This window comes from Triturus cristatus, chromosome 5_1 (genome assembly GCF_964204655.1).
Source record: "Triturus cristatus chromosome 5_1, aTriCri1.1, whole genome shotgun sequence".
NCBI classification, from domain to species: domain Eukaryota; kingdom Metazoa; phylum Chordata; class Amphibia; order Caudata; family Salamandridae; genus Triturus; species Triturus cristatus.
In genome coordinates, this window is record NC_140587.1 from 9,091,521 (window position 1) to 9,114,655 (window position 23,135).

Genomic DNA, 23,135 nt, shown 5'->3' on the forward strand with positions numbered 1-23,135 from the left:
AGGAGTGGTAGACCTGCAGTGGCAGTAGGATTGTAGGAGTGGTAGACCTGCAGGGGCAGTAGGATTGTAGGAGTGGTAGACCTGCAGGGGCAGTAGCATTGTAGGAGTTGTAGACCTGCAGGGGCAGTAGGATTGTAGGAGTGGTTGACCTGCAGGGGCAGTAGGATTTTAGGAGTGGTAGACCTGCAGGGGCAGTAGGATTGTAAGAGTGGCAGACCTGCAGTGACAGTAGGATTGTAGAGGTGGTAGACCTGCAGGGGCAGTAGGATTGTAGGAGTGGTAGACCTGCAGGGGCAGTAGGATTGTAGGAGTTATAGACCTGCAGGGGCAGTAGGATTTTAGGAGTGGTAGACCTGCAGGGGCAATGGATCTTCAGGGGCAGTAGGATTGTAGGAGTGGTTGACCTGCAGGGGCAGTAGGATTGTAGGAGTGGTAGACCTGCAGTGGCAGTAGGATTGTAGGAGTGGTAGACCTGCAGGGGCAGTAGGATTGTAGGAGTGGTAGACCTGCAGTGGCAGTAGGATTGTAGGAGTTGTAGATTTGCAGGGGCAGTAGGATTGTAGGAGTGGTAGACCTGCAGGGGCAGTAGGATTGTAGGAGTGGTAGACCGGCAGGGGCAGTAGGATTGTAAGAGTGGCAGACCTGCAATGGCAGTAGGATTGTAGATGTGGTAGACCTGCAGGGGCAGTAGGATTGTAGGAGTGGTAGACCTGCAGGGGCAGTAGGATTGTAGGAGTGGTAGACCTGCAGGGGCAGTAGGATTTTAGGAGTGGTAGACCTGCAGGGGCAGTGGGTCTTCAGGGGCAGTAGGATTGTAGGAGTGGTTGACCTGCAGGGGCAGTAGGATTTTAGGAGTGGTAGACCTGCAGTGGCAGTAGGATTGTAGGAGTGGTAGACCTGCAGGGGCAGTAGGATTGTAGGAGTGGTAGACCTGCAGGGGCAGTAGCATTGTAGGAGTTGTAGACCTGCAGGGGCAGTAGGATTGTAGGAGTGGTTGACCTGCAGGGGCAGTAGGATTTTATGAGTGGTAGACCTGCAGGGGCAGTAGGATTGTAAGAGTGGCAGACCTGCAGTGGCAGTAGGATTGTAGAGGTGGTAGACCTGCAGGGGCAGTAGGATTGTAGGAGTGGTAGACCTGCAGGGGCAGTAGGATTGTAGGAGTTATAGACCTGCAGGGGCAGTAGGATTTTAGGAGTGGTAGACCTGCAGGGGCAATGGATCTTCAGGGGCAGTAGGATTGTAGGAGTGGTTGACCTGCAGGGGCAGTAGGATTGTAGGAGTGGTAGACCTGCAGTGGCAGTAGGATTGTAGGAGTGGTAGACCTGCAGGGGCAGTAGGATTGTAGGAGTGGTAGACCTGCAGGGGCAGTAGCATTGTAGGAGTGGTAGACCTGCAGGGGCAGTAGGATTGTAGGAGCGGTAGACCTGCAGGGGCAGTAGGATTGTAAGAGTGGCAGACCTGCAGTTGAAGTAGGATTGTAAGAGTGGCTGACCTGCAGTGGCAGTAGGTCTTCAGGGGCAGTAGCAATCTATGGTCAGCTGACCTGTAGTGGCAGTGGGTCTGTCGAGGCAGTAGAATTTGCAGACCTGCAGTGGCAGTAGGATTGTAAGAGTGGCAGACCTGCAGTGGCAGTAAGATTGTAGGAGTGGTAGACCTGCAGTGGCAGTAGGACTGTAAGAGTGGCAGACCTGCAGTGGCAGTAGGATTGTAGAAGTGGTAGACCTGAAGGGGCAGTAGGATTGTAGGAGTGGTAGACCTGCAGGGGCAGTAGGATTGTAGGAGTGGTTGACCTGCAGGGGCAGTAGGTCTTCAGGGGCAGTAGGATAGTAGGAGTGGTAGACCTGCAGGGGCAGTAGGATTGTAGGAGGGGTAGACCTGCAGGGGCAGTAGGATTGTAGGAGTGGTAGACCTGCAGGGGCAGTAGCATTGTAGGAGTGGTAGACCTGCAGGGGCAGTAGGATTGTAGGAGCGGTAGACCTGCAGGGGCAGTAGGATTGTAAGAGTGGCAGACCTGCAGTTGAAGTAGGATTGTAAGAGTGGCTGACCTGCAGTGGCAGTAGGTCTTCAGGGGCAGTAGCAATCTATGGTCAGCTGACCTGTAGTGGCAGTGGGTCTGTCGAGGCAGTAGAATTGGCAGACCTGCAGTGGCAGTAGGATTGTAAGAGTGGCAGACCTGCAGTGGCAGTAGGATTGTAAGAGTGGCAGACCTGCAGTGGCAGTAAGATTGTAGGAGTGGTAGACCTGCAGTGGCAGTAGGACTGTAAGAGTGGCAGACCTGCAGTGGCAGTAGGATTGTAGAAGTGGTAGACCTGAAGGGGCAGTAGGATTGTAGGAGTGGTAGACCTGCAGGGGCAGTAGGATTGTACGAGTGGGTGACCTGCAGGGGCAGTAGGTCTTCAGGGGCAGTAGGATAGTAGGAGTGGTAGACCTGCAGGGGCAGTAGGATTGTAGGAGTGGTAGACCTGCAGGGGCAGTAGGATTGTAGGAGTGGTAGACCTGCAGGGGCTGTAGTCCTGTAGCGACAGTAGGACGGGAGGGCAGTAGACTTGCAGGGGCAGTAGACTCATAGGGACAGGTTTAGTCATATTTTTAGGGCAGGGAGTTTGGTGTCTGTCCAGAGAGTGGGCAGAAGGTAACCCTGGCTTTGTTTTTGTAATTCCTTTGTTTTGACCTCCAGCATTGAAGGGATGAGGATAGGAGGAGGGTCACAGTTACACAATGAAACCCCATCCCATGACAGCATCGGCAGCTGGGATTTTAACCTCTCATGACAAAGAGCAGTAAAGGATTAAACTCTGTGGGGGCCCCTAGGCAGTAGAAATTTTGGGTGCCCCCTCGGAAATTATCTCCTAATACCCAATGCACCGGATATGTTTACAAACTCACAGCTGCCAGAAGATGAGCTTGTAAGAGACATACTGTTACATGAAGCTGATGCCTCTGGTTTGTGTACCTAGGTTGTATTTTGACCCGTTGTCGTGGGGCCCTCAAAAGGAGGTTGGCCCATACGCCGGGGCCCACTTTGACTATTGGGTAATCCGGAACTGACGCAGAGCCTTGGCTGGACAACCGCCCTCTCTGGTAGTTGGACACCAGGGCAGGGCGCTGATTGGTCAACAGTTTTGGGGGCTGGAAGTCGGCTGTCTGCCACTGAGAGCTGCCATGAGAGAGTAATACTTCCTGTTTCACATCTTACAGATGACAGGTTGGTCATGAAGTACTGCAGCACCACCTGTTTACCATCAACTGGTTGTGACAGCAACGCAACTGGCCAACTCTCCTTTCACTGCTGTGACGAGGACTACTGCAACTTCAACGGGGCGGCCAGCGTGAGGGCCAGCTACGCCATGCTGTCGGTGGCTGCGGGGGTCAGCGCCTTCCTGCTCAGAGCCGGGTTGTGAGGTAAGCACGGGCCGGTCAGATCTACTCTCACATCACTGATGGATACCTGGTCTGCGGGGGGCATGCTGGTCACTGGGTGCTATGTTGAATGTCACAGGTAGAGGGCGCTCTCCTTAGCTGTAGGTTCCCTCCTGCTCAGAGCCGGGCTGTGAGGTAAGCACGGGCCGGGCTGTGAGGTAAGCACGGGCCGGTCAGATCTACTCTCACATCACTCATGGATACCTGCTCCATGGGGGGCATGCTGGTCACTGGGTGCTATGATGAATGTGACAGGTAGAGGGCGCTCTCCCTACTTGCAGGTACCTTCCTGCTCAGAGCCGGGCTGTGAGGTAAGCACGGGCCGGTCAGATCTACTCTCACATCACTGATGGATACCTGGTCCACGGTGTGCATGCTGGTCACTGGGTGCTATGTTGAATGTCACAGGTAGAGAGCGCTCTCCTTAGCTGTAGGTTCCCTCCTGCTCTCAGCCGGGCTGTGAGGTAAGCACCGGCCGGTCAGATCTACTCTCACATCACTGATGGATACATGCTCCACGGGGGGCATGCTGGTCACTGGGTGCTATGTTGAATGTCACAGGTAGAGGGCGCTCTCCTTAGCTGTAGGTTTCCTCCTGCTCAGAGCCGAGCTGTGAGGTAAGCATGGGCCGGGCTGTGAGGTAAGCACGGGCCGGTCAGATCTACTCTCACATCACTGATGGATACCTGCTTCACGGGGGGCATGCTGGTCACTGGGTGCTATATTGAATGTCACAGGTAGAGGGCGCTCTCCTTAGCTCTAGGTTCCCTCCTGCTCTGAGCCGGGCTGTGAGGTAAGCACGGGCCGGGCTGTGAGGTAAGCACGGGCCGGTCAGACCTACTCTCACATCACTGATGGATACCTGCTCCACGGGGGGCATGCTGGTCACTGGGTGCTATGTTGAATGTCACAGGTAAGGGCGCTCTCCTTAGCTGTAGGTTCCCTCCTGCTCTCAGCCGGGCTGTGAGGTAAGCACGGGCCGGTCAGATCTACTCTCACATCACTGATGGGTACCTGCTCCACGGGGGGCATGCTGGTCACTGGATGCTATGTTGAATGTCACAGGTAGAGGGCGCTCTCCTTAGCTGTAGGTTCCCTCCTGCTCTCAGCCGGGCGGTGAGGTAAGCACGGGCCGGTCAGATCTACTCTCACATCACTGATGGATACCTGGTCCACGGGGTGCATGCCGGTCACTGGGTGCTATGTTGAATGTCACAGGTAGAGGGCGCTCTCCTTAGCTGTAGGTTCCCTCCTGCTCTGAGCCGGGCTTTGAGGTAAGCACGGGCCGGTCAGATCTACTCTCACATCACTGATGGATACCTGCTCCACGGGGGGGCATGCTGGTCACTGGGTGCTATGTTGAATGTCACAGGTATAGGGCGCTCTCCTTAGCTGTAGGTTCCTTCCTGCTCAGAGCCGGGCTGTGAGGTAAGCACGGGCCGGTCAGATCTACTCTCACATCACTCATGGATACCTCCTCCATGGGGGTTGTTAGACCTGGCATCATTGGCGTGGGTCACCCTTCCATTTTTGTCTGTGTCTCAATGTATTTTTGTGCTGGTGTTAGCTGCTCAGGGCCCTGTGACACTGCCATCCGGTGCCACAGGGCAAGTGCTCCCTATGGTAAAATGTATTATGTGAATTGACTTCCATGTTTGGCTTATTTGGATTACTATCAGTCCCTAGTAGAGTGCACCAGGGGTGCCCAGGGCTTGTATATCCAAATGCTGCTAGTGGGCTTGCAGCACTGGTTGTGCAACCCACAGAAGCAGCCTGGTAAAATGTGTCTAAGGTCTGCCATTGCAGAACCTGCATGCAGTCTGGTACTGTCATGCTGACTGGGCAAGTGTCCCCACTTGCCAGCCCCTAAACCTTCCCTTACCTTCATATTAGTCACCCCTATGGTAGGCCCTAGGGCAGGGTGCATTGTCAGGATAATGTAGGACATGCCCTGAGGTGTGTGGCATGTCCTAATAGTGAATTACAGCCATTTTCGTTTTTCACTATTGTAAGGCTACCTGCTCTCTATAGGCCAGAATGGGCTGCTAGATTATAACACTCTATAATCCTAGCAGGCTCAGGAAGCATGGTAGAAATTCATGTTTAGTATGCCTGAACTCAGAATAATAAAATACATCTTTTAGTAAAGGTTATTTTAATATCCTGGGTTTGCAAATGCTACTTTTAGAAAGTTAGCCTTTGCGTGCCTAACCATTTCAGTCCGCCTCTGGAGGGGAGGGCTATCTTCTTTGTGTGTAGCTTGAGTGACAGGGCTGGGAAGTTCCAGGAGACAGGCTGGGGCTACCAGGTGGTGAATAGAGAGATTACACCAGGGTGGGAGGAGTGCACCTTGACTCTGAATAGGGCAGTGCTCTGCCACCACAATGCTGGCTCCACCCCCTGGGAAGCGTCTGATGTCTCTGCCCTGCCTGCTGAAAGAAGAAGCCAGAGTCCCAACAACAAAGTGCTCCTCACTGAAAAGAACTGAACTGGGATTATGCAAAGGCCCCCCTGGCCTGTAAAGACAAAAGAAACTTGGTATAAATGTAGGAGCCCTGCTCCTAAGAAATCAGATCCTGATTGAACCACGAAGGAACTCTACCTGACCAGAAGGACCTGGAAGAAGCTGAAGGAGGAGTAACTTTCCCTGCCCTGGGGGATTGGCCTGCAGTTGGTGCCTTGCTGAGAAAGGAGAGGAAAAGACTGAAAGAGACTTTGCACTTTGTTTTTCAACTATCTCCAAGGGCTTGGAAGAAAAGCTTGCCCCCTGAACTGAGTCCCAGGACCATTGGACTCATCTGCCTTCCAAAATTGAGTTGCCTGGACGATTTGTGCTTGTTTCCCGCTGGATTTGGCCCCAGTACGCCTCGTACCCCATCCGCCGCGAAGCCGTGTCTTTGCCGCCCGGCACCGTGCGTCTACGCTGATCCAAAAGCGATAGTACGCGCCGTATCCCTCCCGGCCGCATTGCACCTAACCTTCCCCGCCGATTCGAGACGTACAACACTGGCTGCCGAACCCTGTACGCCGGACCCAAGCTCCATTGACCCGCAGGTACGGTCCGTACGCTGCTAACGTACTGCACCGTGCCGTACTCAGAGCCGAGAAGCCGCAGTACGCTGATCCTCCCCGTACGCTGTACGGCGCCGAGAAGTGTCGCCGCCAATCCGCACCGAAGGTACGGCTCGAACGCCGACGCCACGGACTCTGCAAGCTGATCCGGGCCATCCGCACGTATCCCTGAAGGTCCCGTACCAACGCCGCGTCCCGATGCCGCGACCGGACCAGCAGCTGAATACGCGGCCGAACTACGACCCGGACCCATCAACTTGTCTCGCACTGTCCGTTGCGGACCCCACGAACTAAAGGTACTTTGTTCTGTTCGCACCGCAGCGTGCGCGTCACGGACCCCGGAGTCCGCACCGATTGTTTGACTCGTACTTTCCTTGTTTTTTATGCGGACGAGTCGTACACCCAGGTACGAACCGTACAAAGCCTGAAAAGAAGCAGAATTGAGTAAAAGAAGCCTATTTTTGCATTTTAAGCCTTTTTACAAGAACATTGAACTTTAAAATAATACTGTGGTCATTTTAATCGTTATTCTGGTCTTGTGCTAAGCCTTATATAAAGAAACCTATTTTTGATATAACCTTGACTGGTGTCCATTTGTGGTGTGTCATTGTATTACTGTATGTGTTCACAAATGCTTAACCTATGACGCCCTGAGAATAGTCTTGACTGCTTGCGCCACACTACCTAAAGGGTGAGCAGGGGTTATTTAAAAGGTGATCCCCTTATCCTGACTTAGAATTGAGAGTCCCTGCTTGTCTCAAGTGCATACCTGTGCCAACCAGAGATTCCCGGTTCTAACAGTGGTATGCTGGTCACTGGGTGCTATGTTGAATGTGACAGGTAGAGGGCGCTCTCCTTAGCTGTAGGTTCCCTCCTGCTCTGAGCCGGGCTGTGAGGTAAGGGCGAGTGGGTCAGACCTACTCCCACCTCACTAATAGATACATGGTCAATGGGGGACATGCTGGTCATAGGGCGTCATCTCAGGGCGCACTCCTTAGAAGCGAGAGTCAGCACCTTCCACCCTGTAGGTACCCTCTTGCTCATGGCTGGGCTGTGAGGTAAGCACGGGCCGGTCGGACCCACTCACACATCACTGATGGGCACATGGTTTTTTGGGGTGATGCTGGCCATAGGGTGCCATCTGGGGTAACACAGACAGAGGGCGCTCTCCCTGCGAGCAGGTGTCAGCATCCTCCCATGAGGTAAGAAGGGGTCCGTGGCACCTGCTCACCTGTCACTGCTGGATGCGCTGGTCATGCCGTTACCGCAGCACGTGGGCCTCACAAGTGGAGGCTGGCCTCTTCTCAGCAGAGACCCCCGCCCCTTACGGAGAGTTTACTTCCAAGCTGCCCCTGCGGGAGAAGAGGGAGGGTGAGAAGCTGTCAGCTTTTCAGCTCAGGTATTATGTGCTAATCAGGGCTCCGCACACGATTGACAATCACCCGATTAAAAACCAATCCATCTGGCACCTAGTTTAGAGTATACCTCTAACAGGAATATCTGAAAGAAATCACCATATGTTCAGTTTGCCCAAGTCATGTCTTACCCACCTCATTAACAGGTAGGTCAGTGCAGTGTTTCTGACAGAAGAGCCTCAGCAGATCTCTTGTCACGATCATTCATCCAGCGAGGAGGGGGCGGGGGGTCCACCCCACTTATGGGCATCCTTCCGACTTCATCTGCACTGGCTATTTTCCAGATCATGAGAGCTCTCAGCATCATGCTCTGGTGGTCGTGGGCGAGGGAGAATCCTATGGAACAGGGTACATCACTTCACAACCGCTGAGGGAGACGCACCCGGGACAGGTTCCAAAGCAACCCAAACACTTGAACCATCTTCCTTCTGTCTCTAAATTGTTTAGCCGGGCTCCCCAGCCCCGGTTGCCTGCATCCAGGACAAAGATTGGAGCATTCCCGAAGATGGCCTTCCCATTCCACACTTCGAGATTCCGCAGCCACCATTCTAGATCCTCCCGAATGTCTTCTGGTAGAGGAAGAGAATCCCCGTATCATAAGCCTTTCCATGACTGCATCGGTTTCAGTCTCTGTAGGCCCCTGTAATGTAGCGGGCAAAACTGATCTCACCTCCTTTATCTTTGTCACTTTCTTCTGTGGGAGAATCAATTCAGATAGAATCATATCTGCCTGGAAACCCCAAAACTCTGGGCCCGATTCACAGAACTAACTTAAGACAAAATCCTAAACTTACTACCATTTTGGTATTCACAGAAGGCACTTACTCATTTCGGTATTCACAGAAGTTAGGAGTCCTAACTTTACTACTACTAAACTGCAAAAAATCCTAACTTTAAGACTTTCGGTATTCACAGAAGGCATTTAGGACTCCTAAAGTTAGGACTCCTAACTTCTGTGAATACCGAAATGAGTAAGTGCCTTCTGTGAATACCGAAATGGTAGTAAGTTTAGGATGTTGTCTTAAGTTAGTTCTGTGAATCGGGCCCAGTGTGTTTTGTGCGGGAACCATGACAGACTTCTCTGCATTTACTACGAAACCCAGGTTTTCTAGAAGCTCTATTGTCCATGACAAATGCTTCAGAAGTTACAAGCTGTCCTGAGACATAATCAGGATATCAGCCAGATATGTAATAAGGTGAACTAGCTTGCCACAGGACGAAGGGGCATATCAACAAGCAGCAGCGATAATTATCGCTGGCCGCCCTTAGCATGAGGAATTTTATCGACGGCTATCGCAGACAATTATCGCCATGCTAGCGCTGTATTACCAACGCATAGCTCAATGGCGATAATTATTCCTGTGATAGCGATGTTTTCCATGGAACATCGCTGGTTTTCCAGAGATGATCCATGGAAAACGGCGATATTCTTGTTCATACGGCTGAGTGGTCTCAGCTGTATAATCCACCACCTATTGACTAACATTGTTTAGTCAAAGGAAAAGCAGGTGTAAGGAAAGTAGCGCTAACCAAGGTTAGCGCTACTTTTCTTATCGCTATGCTTGTTAGCGTGCCCATTGATAATTGGAGAAATGTCAGTTAGAGGCATTTCTCCAGTTATTTTGGGACGGAACGCCCACTTTGCATCTCATTAGAGATGCAAAGGTGGGCGTTACTGGAAAGAGCGCTAAGGCAAGAATTCACGCGATAGAGTGACCTTGCTGATAAAGCGATAAAATTATCGCCACTTTTGCGTCCGTTTATGGACGAAAAGCGGCGATAATTTTTTATCGCCGCCTTGTTGATATGCCCCAAAGTACTTTGGTAAAAGAGCACGGAGCCGAGGACAGCCCAAGAGAAGGCAGAGGGAAGGCAGAGTAACTTATAAAGAGCGCTCCTCCATGTGAAGCACAGATACATCTGGCTGAAGTTTGAAATCTGGAGGTAACACCTGCCATAGTTGTAGGAGAGTAGGATCTGCTTCACATGGGTACCCCCACTTTTTGCTGGTGTTATTCTGTTTTTCGACCTTAGTCTGGCTGTGGCCCTGCTAATCAGGACCACAGCCTAGCTGCTTCCTCTCTAAAATGGTTTCCATGTACATTAGGTACATATCTAATTGGAATCTGGAGTGCCTTATAAGCCCCTAGTATATGGTATACTATGTACCTAGGGCATAGGTACCTCAGAGGCCTACCAGGGGCTGAAGCATGTATTGTGCCACCCCTGGGAAGCGCTCCAAAATGACACCACAGGTCTGCTACTGCAGCCTGGGTAAGGGTGTGCTTGCCCCCCTACAGTGGTATAGGCTACCTATATCCACATATATATACAGACACATATAAACCTATAAGTCACTCCTATGGCAGGCCTTAACAATCCTGAAGGCAGAGTGCTTGGTTTTGTGTGAGAGGGTGCCCAAGCATGAGCTGAGCCCCTCTGCAGCTTTCGGCAATACTTCCTTATGGCTGTTCTGTGATACAGCCATACCATATACTCTTAAGTGCATTATAACCTCGCGGTAAATGCTAACTTTGGAATGGCTGCATCAAAACATGTTGTGTTTGGTGTCAAACGCTTTGGAATACTACTCCCCCCCCGCCAATTCTGGCGGAGGGGGTAGCATTCCACCCTTCTAGAGGGAGAGACATGTTCACACTGGTCAAACCCGGTAGGACTTTCCTGAGCCCTGGCATCAAAAAATGGATGCCTCTGCCACAGACACGGGTCTGGCCTCCTGCTGCTGACTGAAACTCCGGCAGGGGAGGCCTGGACAATAGGTTTCCTGTTGCAGGGAGCTGTAACCACCTCCCCAGACTGTCAGATGTGTATTGGGGCTGGGCGGGAGCGCTCTCTGGTGCTTTGAAGTCCTGCACTGGGGGCAGACTTGGTGTCCCTCTGCATATTCCATTTCAAACCGGTTGCAGGGGCTACCTGCCCCTGCTCTGGCGCGAAACTGGACAAAGAAATGGGTGTAACCACCCCTCTTTCCAAGCCCACCCATAGGTGGGGCCTTAGAGTTAGTCCATCCCCTAAACTTACTATAAGTATAGGAATCCAGGACTTTAGATTACCCTGAACGAAACTCTGCTACATATATCCTGGACCTTCGACTTTCTATCATGACTAGAAGACGGAAGAAATCTCCCTTGGGGTCAAGGAGTGACTCCCCTGCATGGCAGGCACCAAAGAAGTAACTGACCGGTCTGCATCACTGAAGCTCCCTCTGGACGCCGAAGTCTTAGCATCACCAGAGGTAGATTTCCCGTGGCTACCCTGAGTCCACAGCAAAGCTGAGGCCCGTGGCTATCGTGGGTGAAGTGGAACCGTGACTCCTGGACACCGTGATCTTTTGCAGCAACAGCATCTTCTTGGGCTTCCTTGAAGTTGTGCGTTGGGCTCCGAGTAGCCCCAGCCTTGAGCATCTTCTGCACCGAAGATTGCTGGCCTCCACTCCACGAGTGACCCGTGGGCCAGTTTCAAGTGCGACCTCTCGAGGCTCCTTCGCGATCATTAGCCCGTTGGCTAGCAGGTCCCCACAAAGGCAACTCCTCTTCTGCTTGAGCTTTCCTGTTTGCTCCAGATGTGCCCTGACTTTCCCCTCACTGGTTGAGTCCCTCAGACCTTGCTGGTCTGCACCCGCCGTCCATTTTCGGAATTCCTGTGACTTGCCGTTGCCAAGGCTTGTTGGGTCCAATCTGGTCGCCGACACTGCAGCACTCGACAAACTTTGTGGGTCAGCTCGAATCCGGCTCGTGGACTTTGTCGACGCCTCCTGGACCTTGTGGCTGAAGTGTCAAGACACCCATCAACTCACCTGAAGCACCCAACATCTGTGGGCATTGGTCCATCGTGCCATCGTCACTGGCTAGTGACCCAGACTCTGTCCCCTCTGCTTTCAGGTTCCTTCCATTCTAGATCCAGGCTTGGATCTCTTCGAACACTTCTCTTTACGGCAGCAGCAGTTCTTTGCAGGTTTCCATTGCAATCGACGACGCAACCCAAAACAAAAGACACCTATGCACTCGGCTTCCCTGGGTGAGGTAACTCGAGTACTCCGGTGCTCCCATTGGTGCTGGCCCTAGAACTTCCTAAGTCCAAAAGGGTTTGGTCCTGACTCGATTAGAAGTGCCCCTAATCTTTAAATTTCCAACCGCGACTTTGCCCATAGAAGATAACGGGAACCCGCGGTTTTGTTTGCACAATGCATACAGTCCCCGTGGGTCCCCTGTGTCACTGCCTTGGGTGGTTCCTTGGGGTCCCAGCGATTCTACAGGCTTTAGGCCTTGTGTCTAGTTCAGTCGTGGTTCTTTTACCACTTTTTTGGTATATGGTTTGGTACGCCCCTAGGGCCCAAACGTGTATTTGTGCTATTACTGATGATTGCTATCTTGTAACTTAAGTACTTCGAACTCCAGTCTCATAAAGAGACTAGAGGGGTGTGATTTATCTTAAATACTTATATTTTAAATATATACCTGCTGTGGTTGTCCTTTCATTTGATCATTCAAGAGATTATAGACTGTTAAAACAAGCTGCTTTACATTCCTTCAAGACTTAGCCTGAAGGCTGCTCTCCACAGCTACCACTAGGATAGCTTTCAATAAAGGTTGTCTTTAACCTATCACCATAAGGGGTTGTTTGGACTGATACTAGGTGCCCACTAGAACTAGTGGACAGCATATATCAGGCCACCTTCTCTCAATAGTTACCAAAGCTCCTCTGTTCTTTTGGGACCTGAAGGAGCCGTGGCCGACAGCCAGTCCTCTCCTATCAGCCCGTCCAAAAATAGCCCGAAAGCCAAAGACTCTGCGCATGCTAGTTTGAGCCTTACGAAAGGCTGTAAAGGTGGAAGCATATTTCCCTGCGGACTTCACAAAATGTTCCCAAAAAAGAAGACCTTTGGTATCCCTCATGTCCTCTCTATAGGACAGATCTGCCAATTTAGTATTCATCCTTATTAAGACTGCCATTTGTCTTTCAGTAATCTGGCTGGCATTGGCATTACCCAGCATACATATGTCACGCTGTGCCCAACCACTTAAAAGGTTAGTGTTCACCATACCATGCCCTTGCATCCTCTAACGTTTCTCGGATACGTTTAACCCCTTCAGTGCCCATGACGAGCTGGACTCGTCATGGGCCGCGGTTGCGCTGTGCCCATGACGAGTCCAGCTCGTCATGAACCCCGCCCGCTAATGCAAAGCGCGGCACAGGGCGGGGAAAGGGCGGGGCACCGAAGGGGTTAACAGGGCCCAATATTTCAAGGACTGTAGACGTTTACCAAATTTGAACAGAAATGTAATACGTTCCGGATCCAGATTGGGTCTATTACACACTTTATTCTCTAAAGAGGGCCTTGGGCAGTCTGTTCCAAGTAAATTACATGGGGGCATATTATCAAGGTCCGGCGATAAATATCGCAAAGCACGTTTAGCGCTTGCATATTTATCGCCGGCTATCTCTGGAATTTATCGCCCGGTTAGCGCGTTATCAACAACGCGCATCGCCGAGGCGATAACAATTCCAGAGATAGTGGGGATATCGCCGTTTTCCATGGTGGAAAACGGCGATATCCTAGATGATAGGGGCCTGTGGTCTTAGCCACAGAATCCACCCCCCATGTTAAGTATGCCTTAGTCAGGAATTTAACAGACGTTAAATTCCTGCGTTAAGGCATAATTAACGTGATTTTAAATATCGCTAACCCTCCTTGTCAATATGACGAAGCTGGGTTAGCGATATTTTCCCAAGGGAGTCTTGTCAGGCACGCCTCCTTTGCATCTCATTAGCGCTATTCCCAGTAGACTGTCGCTAACAGCTGTTAGCGACAGCTTGCTGATAGGGCGATAAAAATATCGCCGCTTTAGCGGCAAAAAGTGCCGCTAAAGCGGCGATATTGCCCTTGATGATATGCCCCACTTTTCTTTGTCCAGAGACTTCCGGGCCCAATGTGTAAGGTACTTTGCCACACGGTCCATTGGCCACCATTCCGCGTGGCGTGGATGTTTAATTCTAGTGGGATAAAGATCTGACCACCAAAGGGGCTCTCAAGTCCCCCCGAAATATCATAACTGTCCTGAGGATCAAAAATAAATTCATCCATCTCCAAATCATTATAATCAATATTCTCCGCCGAGGAGTTTAGACTGCCCCATAAATCTTTTATGCCATGAAGGTCACTCCTTTTAATCATGCTGCTATGGAAACCTTTTCTCAGTGCCCCATCAAGGTGGCCCTTTTCTTTTGTGCTGCTAGGAGCGCCACTCTCTATTGTAGCGCAAATGCGACCTGCGCCATAGCCGTGGTTAAACGTCTTCTAAATGTTTCCTCTCATGGGGTTCAGAGAGAAACGGGGAGTGTCCATCTGAGAGGGAAAAATACTTCTCCTTTGCAGGGGTCTCCCTCTTCTTCTCAGTCAATGAGGGGTCCACCACCTCCCTCACTAGGACCTAAGTTCCGCCTCTAAAAATCTTTTAATAGATTCTCCCATGAGTTCAGACACTGCATCAGTCTGGGGGTTAATGCCCTCTATTATTTTTTAAAACTTTTTTTAAAAACATTTTTTATTCATATTTTCAATTATCATACAGTGATGCATCATTTCTCATATTCACTTTTGCATAAAACATATTGTAATATCATATTATCATAACAGTACTTTGTTAGGCTCGACAGTACATTTTCAGGGTTGTTTTTTTTCACCCTCCACCTTACGCCTGTCCCGACCCATCGTATCTTATAACATTTTGATCGGAATAGGTAGTCAGTCACTTCCCTCAGACTCCGATTCTACCTGCCGGGGCTCGCAAATATTGCCCCGGTATCTATTGCATTCCCCCCACACCCATGCCCCCCATTATTAAAGATATACATATAGGCTTGAACCCTGGGTCAAAAGGTGCCCACAAATATTTTACTCACAGTTTGATAATGTGCTTGTAAGCTAGAAGACAAAGGACAAGTATTTGCACTGCAATAGGTCTCGCATTTGCGAGAGATTGAGCTATTGGCATTGTAAATGACAATGCCTTTTATCTATGTGTTTTGAGAACCTGCAAGCAGTGCGTAAACATGCTTTTTGCACTTATAGCCTGTTGGAAGGCGGACCTCGGGGAGTCGGAGAGACCACCCAGAGGGGCCCCCACACTGTATGAAGTAGCCGAGCGCTGCTGAGAAGCCTCCAGGGAGGTCCTTCTCCTATTTTGTACTAGCTCAGTAACACCACCACACCGGACTCAAGGAGGTTGTCTCAAGACGAGCAATTCTTTATCAGCACTTAAAGGTTACGAGATCAATATTTACACAAGAGGGATCAAGGGATCCACAAAAGTCCCAGTGTCTCTTTAAAAGGGAAGGGGTAGCGGGACAGTCTTTGGCAGGAGCTTGGTACGAGGGTACCTGGGGCCCAGTTCTTATCCTCAAGCTGGAGGGCCTCCGGATCTCGGAGGGGGCGAGCCGCGACGGCGTCAGCAGGGCTCTGGCGGTCAGTTTGTGGAGAGCCGCGACTCGGTCAGCGGGACTCTCAAGATGGTTTCTGCTCAGCTCGAGCCGCGACGTCGTCAGCAGGGCTCCGAGGGAGGTTTCAGCGAGGTTGGGCCGCGACAGCGTCAGCAGAGCCCCGATGTTCTGGGGGGCTTCAAGGTTTCAGCAAGAAGGAGCCGCGACGCAGTCTGCAGGGCTCGTGGTGGTTTCAAGCAAGAGTTCCTCTCCGTAGGTTCGTCCGCGATTCGATCAGCAGGACTCTCGGCTCCGGGATACAACTGCCGGTCTGTTGCGGGGTCACCCCAGATATAGGCCTGGAGCCCTTTGATGTCCGGACCCTTGCGCCCGGGGGCGGAGAGGCCGGGTTGGGAGCGGCCAGATGCCCAGCAGGAGAGGCGCCCGGCCCAGGAGAGATGGAGGCCGATCGCACCTCGGTGTGTGGGGACGGTTGGGGGTCCCATCGATACCGCCCTCCGCCAGGGGCGAGGAAGTGTTCACGTGGTACCCCCTGGCCAGTTCTTGGTGCCTCAATGTCTGGGCCTTGCTGGGGCCGAGGCCGGGTTGAGCGGGGTCATGTGGGCTGGTGTGCAGGGTCACGTGGCAGGCAACAAAATGGTGGAGCCCCGAGGTGTACGTGACCTCGTGCGGCTCGAACGGGTGGCCCGTGGAGGCCAGGGCGGGGAGCGGGCCTAATCCCAGGGAAGTCAGGGCCACTCCACGAGGCCGGGTCCAACAGGCGTCCCCCCCAGCCGAAGGCAAGGAGAGTCACCCATCTCCTTGGAGATTCTCCTCGTCAAGGCGGAAGAAGCGGGATAGGCCGTCAGCGTTGGCGTGGTCATTGCCGGGCCGGTGCTCCACAGAGAAGTCCATCCCTTGCAGGGTAATGGACCACCGCAGCAGCTTGGGATTCTCGCCTCTCATTTGCATTAACCACCGCAAGGGCCGGTGGTCGGTCTGGACCCGAAAGTGGGTACCGAAGAGATAGGGCCGGAGCTTCTTAAGGGCCCACACTACTGCGAAGGCCTCGCGCTCGATGGTGCTCCATCGTTGCTCCCGGGGCAGCAGCCGTCGGCTGATGAAGGCCACTGGTCGGTCGAGTCCCTTCTCATCAACCTGAGACAGGACGGCCCCGATCCCATATTCGGAGGCGTCTGTCTGCACGATAAACTCTTTACTGTAGTCCGGGGCCTGGAGCACCGGGGCAGTGCACATCGCTGCCTTGAGAGTCTCGAAAGCTGATTGGCAGCGGGGAGTCCAGTGCACTTTCTTGGGCTGTTTCTTTGAGGTGAGCTCCGTGAGAGGCCCAACAATGCTCCCATAGTCCCGGATGAACCGCCGGTAGTATCCGGTGAGGCCCAGGAAGGCCCGTACAGCGGTCTGGGTAGTGGGGGGTTCCCATGCCTGGATGGCATCGACTTTTGGCTGGAGGGGGGCCACCTGACCGCTTCCCACCTGATGGCCCAGGTAGGTCACCGATCCTTGGCCGATCTGGCATTTGCTGGCCTTGATCGTGAGCCCGGCCCTTTGGAGGGCGGCCAGGACTGCTTTGAGGTGACCCAGGTGCTCAGCCCAGTGGTTGCTGTACACGGCAATGTCATCCAAATAGGCCGCGCTGAAGGCCTCGAGCCCGGCCAGAACCTTGTTTACGAGTCTCTGAAAGGTGGCCGGGGCGTTCTTCATGCCGAAGGGCATCACCCGAAAGTGGTAATGCCCATCAGGGGTGGAAAAGGCGGATCTCTCCTGGGCGCCGGGGGTGAGCTGGATCTGCCAGTACCCGGCGGTGAGGTCCAGTGTGCTCAGGTAGTGGGTGGACCCCAAGCGGTCGATGAGTTCGTCGGCCCGGGGTATAGGATGGGCGTCCGTCTTGGTCACAGCATTCAGAGCTCGGTAGTCTACACAAAATCGTAACTCCGGGGGATGGCCTTGTGCGGCGGCCTTCGGTACCAGGACGACAGGGCTGGCCCACGGGCTGTCGGAGGGCTCGATGACCCCGAGGGCCAACATCTTTGCTACTTCGGCCTGGATGCATGCCCGTACTCGGTCGGGTACCCTGTAGGCTCGGTGTCGCACGGGGGGACTGTCCCCGGTGTCGACGTCATGGACGCACCAGTGGGTCACCCCCGGGGTGAGGGAGAAGAGGGCTGCGTAGTCCTGCAGCAGTCGTTGACAGTCGTTACGCTGTTCCGGGGTCAGGGAGGAGGCGAGTTGGACACCCTTGATGGATCCGTCGTGGACGTGGTTCTGCAAGAGGTCGGGTAGGGGCTCGGAGTCGTCCTCGCCCCCCTCGTCGGTCGCCAGTAGCAGGCTCAGTTCGGTCCGGGCAAAGTGGGGTTTGAGCCGGTTAGCGTGTAGAACCCGGAGGGGGTTCCGGGGAGACTCCAGGTCGACTAGGTAGGTGACGGGGCTCTTCTTCTCCACCACCTTGAAGGGCCCGGTCCACTTGTCCTGGAGGGCGCAGGGCTCAACAGGGGCCATGACCCAGACCCGCTGGCCTGGCTCGAACTCGATTGTAGAGGTGTTCCGATCGTACCACCGCTTCATGTCCTCCTGGCTGGCCTCGAGGTTGGCTTCGGCCAGGGCTCGGAACTTGCGGGTCTGGTTTCGTAGGGTCAGGAGGTATCGGTAGACGTCAGGAGGGGCGCCTTGGAGCTTCGTCTCCCAGCCCTCCTTGACCAGGCTGAGGGGCCCGCGGACCGGATGCCCATACAACAGTTCAAACGGGCTGAACCCCAGGGACTTCTGTGGGACCTCCCGATAGGCGAACAGGAGGCATGGCAGAAGGACATCCCATCTCCGCCGGAGGGGCTCTTCCAGGCCCTGAATCATCCCCTTTAGGGTTCTGTTAAAGCGCTCGACCAGTCCGTTCCCCTGAGGGTGATAGGGGGTGGTGAATTTGTACGTGACCCCGCACTGCTGCCACAGGGACCGCATGTACTTGGAGATAAAGTTTGTGCCCCGGTCGCTCACCACTTCGCGAGGAAATCCCACTCTTGAGAAGATTCCCATTAAGGCCCGGCCCACCACGGGGGCCGTTACAGTTCTCAGCGGGACAGCCTCCGGGTACCGGGTGGCGTGGTCCACGAGGACCAGGATGAAGCGGTGGCCCAGGGCGGTCCGGGAGTCCAGGGGCCCCACAATGTCGATCCCGACCCGTTCGAACGGGGTGCTGACGGCTGGAAAGGGCTGGAGGGGGGCCTTGACCCGACCCCCCGTCTTCCCGCTGGCTTGGCAGGTCTGGCAGGACCGGCAGTGGTTGTCCACGTCTCTCCGCATCCGGGGCCAGTAGAAGTGGGTCACCAGACGGCTGTAAGTTTTGTCTTGCCCCAGGTGTCCGGCGAGGGGCACGTCATGTGCCAGGTTGAGAAGGAACTCCCGGAAGCGGAGGGGGACCACCAACACGCGGCTGGACCCGAGTTCTGCCACTTTCTGTTCACTGTACAATAGGCCCTCGGCCCAGTAGACCCAGTGGGTGCCGGTCTGGTCACCGTTGGCTTGTGCGGACGCCTGTTGTCGGCCCCCTTTGAGAGAGGTACAGGACTGCTGTTCTTGCTGGAACCGCTCTCGGGTGGGGCCCCCTTCGTGGCGCCATTGTGCAAGTTCTGGTAGGGCGCCGAGGGAAGCGATCTCTTCGGGGGAGGGCTCAGTAGGTCCAGTGTCAGTGTCTGCCTCCCCCTCGCTGCAGGCGGGGGGTGGTGCGAGCCCCGCGGACTTGGCGGAACCGGGGGCCAGGGACGAGCGGGGGGCCTGGGCGGCTATGGATCGGGTGATGGCGCAGGCCCATTCGGATAGTCCCAGCATTCGGAGGTGCTCTCGCCGCTCCACTTGGGCCCAGGGGGAACTCTCTAGGTCGTTCCCCAGGAGGCAGTCCACGGGCGCGTTGTCGCGGACAGTCACTTTTAGTAGGCCCGTCACCCCTCCCCACTCGAAGGGGACCCGGGCCATTTGGCACAGGCTTTCGCTGTTGTCGGCCGTCCGGACGGGGCACAGCACATTGGGTAGGATTTGTTCGGGGGTCACCAGGTGGCAGCGGACAGCGGTGACACTGGCGCCAGTGTCGCGAAGGGCTTCGGCCCGTCGTCCATTGATGGTGACCTGCTGCTGGTATTTCTGGGTGTTGCTTGGGATGGGGGTGTGGGGCACCATTTCCCGGCTGCCCAGGCAGACCAGGGACATGGCCGCCGGCTCCCACTCGGTGGTTCCTCGGTCGAGGGGTTCTTCCTCTTCCTCTCCTTCCCCCAGGGCGGTGGCCGCCAGCTGTCGGGGCGGGGGCCCGCCGGCCCCGCTTCTTCGGTTCAGGGGGCAGACCGGATCGCTGGCATAGTGTCCGGTTTGTTGACAGCCGTAGCAGGTTACTGGGGGCCGTGGTCCGGTTCTGGCTGGGGTCGCCCCTCTTCGGGCTAGGTTCGGGGAGAGGTGTGGCTGAGGCGGCCCTCGGGGTGGGCTCCGGGGGGCCCCGGCGGGGGGGTCCCGGTTCCGGTTCGGCCCTCCCCCTCCACCGCGTTGGCGGGGAGGTCCGGTGGGGTTCCTCTGGTACTCCCCCATCGAGTTCCGGGGGACTCGGGTGTTGACCCATCGATCAGCCTCGACGGCGAGTTTTCGGGGGTCGGTCATCTTGCTGTCGAGGAGGTGTTGCCTTAGCTCCACGAAGCAGTGGTTGGAGAGATGTTCCCAAATAATGAGGTCGACCAGCTGCCCATAGGTGGTGACCTTGCTACCCTTGATCCACCCTTCTAGGGCCCGGCTGAAAAAGTCCACATATTCTACCCAGGTGGTACCAGGGATCTTCTTGCAGTCTCTGAACCGCTGGCGGTACATTTCCGCGGTTAGCCCGTAGCGGGTGAGCAGTGCCTCCTTCATGTGGTCGTAGGAGGTCATCACCTCTTCTGGCAGCTGGAGCAGTGTGTCTCGACCCTCACTAAGGAACCGACCCCACAGGCCGGCACCCCAGTCCTTTCGGGGCACCCGATGGGAGGTCATGGCCACCTCGTATGCTTTGAACCATTGTTGGATGTCGTCATTTTTATAGTACTCCTTGACGACATCTTTAGGGATATGTACCTTGGCTTCGGCAGGCGACAGGGGCTCTCTATTACTGGGGGTGTCGGTCCCCCCTTTCTTTGCCTTGAGCTCGAGCTCTTTGAGACTTCGCTCGTGCTCAAGGGTCAGTCTCTTTTCTTCCAACTCTCGATGCCGTCTCTTCTCTTCTATTTCCTCTTGTAGCCGTAGTTGCTCTAGGGCCAGTTTCTTTTCCGCTAGCTGGAGTTCGCCGTCCAGCCGCAGTCATGCGAGCTCTAGTTCGTGGTTCCGGACCTTCTCCCGTTCTCGTATCTCCTCTCCGGAGAGGCCGGTTTCCAGGCTGTTTCTTCCTCCGGTTGCCGGAGTCGGTGCGGTTGATGTGGCCACAGTCAGGGGCAGGGGATCTTCGTCCTGGGAGGGGCCTGCCCCGGCCTCTAGCCAGGTCCTCAGGGCTCTCTGCATCTCCTCTTTGGTACCTAGGCCGGTGGTTGCAATGCCCTTGTCCTTGCAGAACTGTTTCAATTCTTTGTGCGTGTATTCATCCAACCGTTCGGGCTGGAACTCCGTGGTCGCGTTGTTCTCTTGGGTGCTCATGACTTCCGTTTGTCTGGATGGGTTACTGGCTTGTACGTACTGCGTTCGGCTCGGATCCCGTCGCTGGCCACCAAATGTTGGAAGGCGGACCTCGGGGAGTCGGAGAGACCACCCAGAGGGGCCCCCACACTGTATGAAGTAGCCGAGCGCTGCTTAGAAGCCTCCAGGGAGGTCCTTCTCCTATTTTGTACTAGCTCAGTAACACCACCACACCGGACTCAAGGAGGTTGTCTCAAGACGAGCAATTCTTTATCAGCACTTAAAGGTTACGAGATCAATATTTACACAAGAGGGATCAAGGGATCCACAAAAGTCCCAGTGTCTCTTTAAAAGGGAAGGGGTAGCGGGACAGTCTTTGGCAGGAGCTTGGTACGAGGGTACCTGGGGCCCAGTTCTTATCCTCAAGCTGGAGGGCCTCCAGATCTCGGAGGGGGCGAGCCGCGACGGCGTCAGCAGGGCTCCGGCGGTCAGTTTGTGGAGAGCCGCGACTCGGTCAGCGGGACTCTCAAGATGGTTTCTGCTCAGCTCGAGCCGCGACGTCGTCAGCAGGGCACAAAATCTGAGTTCCGGGGGGGTGCCGGGGGCGGCGGCCTTCGGCACCAAGACCACAGGGCTGGCCCACAGGCTGTCGGATGGCTCGATGACTCCGAGGGCGAGCATCTTGGAGACCTCCGTTTGTATGCAGGCTCGGACTGGGTCGGGCACTCTGTAGGCGCGGTGTCGCACAGGGGGGCTGTCCCCGGTATCCACGTCGTGGACGCACCAGGGGGTCACCCCGGGCGTGAGAGAGAAGAGGGCAGCGAAGGGTTGCAGCTGCTGCCGGCAGTCATGGCGCTGTTCTGGGGTCAGGGTGGTGGAGAGTTTGACGCCCTCCATGGAGCCGTCTTGGTCCGAGGACCCCAGGGGGTCAGGTAGGGGCTCGGAGTCGCTTTCGCCCCCATCGTCGGTAGCCAGCAGCAGGCTTAGTTCGGTTCGGGCAAAGTGGGGCTTGAGCCGGTTGGTGTGTAGGACCCGGAGGGGGTTCCTTGGGGACTCCATGTCGACCAAGTAGGTGACGGGGCTCTTCTTCTCAACCACCTTGAAGGGCCCGGTCCATTTGTCCTGAAGGGCGCAGGGGTCCACGGGCGACATGACCCAGACTTGCTGGCCCGGCTCGAACTCGATGGTCGAGGCATTTTCGTCATACCAGCATTTCATGTCTTCTTGGCTGGCTTCGAGGTTGGCTTTTGCCCGGGCCCGGAACTTCCGAGTCTGGTTCCGCAGGGTCAAGAGGTACCTGTAGACGTCGGGGGGTGCATCTTGGGCACTCGCCTCCCAGCCCTCTTTGACCAGGCTGAGGGGCCCTCGGACGGGGTGCCCATACAACAGTTCGAAGGGGCTGAAGCCCAGGGATTTCTGTGGAACCTCTCGATAGGCGAACAGGAGGCATGGCAGCAGGACGTCCCATCTCCTCCTCAGGGGCTCTTCCAGGCCCTTGATCATTCCTTTCAAGGTTCTGTTGAACCGCTCGACCAGTCCGTTCCCCTGGGGGTGGTAAGGGGTGGTGAACTTGTAGGTGACCCCACATTGTTGCCAGAGGGATCTCATGTATTTCGAGATGAAGTGCGTACCCCTGTCGCTCACCACTTCTCGGGGGAACCCCACCCTGGAGAAGATGCCCATCAGGGCCCGGCCCACCACTGGAGCTGTCACAGTTCGCAGGGGGATGGCCTCTGGGTATCGAGTGGCGTGGTCGACCAGTACCAGGATGAAGCGGTGGCCCAGGGCGGTTCGGGGGTCGAGGGGCCCCACGATGTCGATCCCTACCCGTTCGAACGGGGTGTGGACGGCTGGAAATGGTTGGAGGGGGGCCTTGACTCGACCCCCAGTCTTCCCGCTGGCTTGGCAGGTCTGGCAGGACCAGCAGTGGTGGTCCACGTCTCTCCGCATCCGGAGCCAATAAAAATGGGTCACCAAGCGGCTGTAGGTCTTGTCTCGCCCGAGGTGTCCGGCGAGGGGCACGTCATGCGCCAGTGTTAGAAGGCGACCTCAGAGGGGCCCGGAGGGGGCCCTGACTGCCCTGAGACCCACCCTCGAGGTATCGTAGCCGGTCACTGGCGGGAGACTCCTCAGGGGGAGGAACCTCGTATCTAG

The 23,135-nt window shown here is 54.9% G+C and overlaps 1 protein-coding gene across 2 annotated transcripts in view; it reads left to right on the plus strand.

The window, feature by feature from the left end:
* Window positions 1-23,135, plus strand: part of LOC146829943 (lymphocyte antigen 6E-like) — a 152,109-nt gene that overhangs the window by 114,083 nt on the left and 14,891 nt on the right. For both annotated transcript variants that reach the window (XM_085604205.1, XM_085604206.1), the window contains exon 3: window positions 3,199-3,402. In XM_085604205.1, the coding sequence (XP_085460331.1) occupies window positions 3,199-3,401 (203 nt within the window). In that variant the 3' untranslated portion in view covers window position 3,402. The remainder of the gene's footprint in view (window positions 1-3,198; window positions 3,403-23,135) is intronic.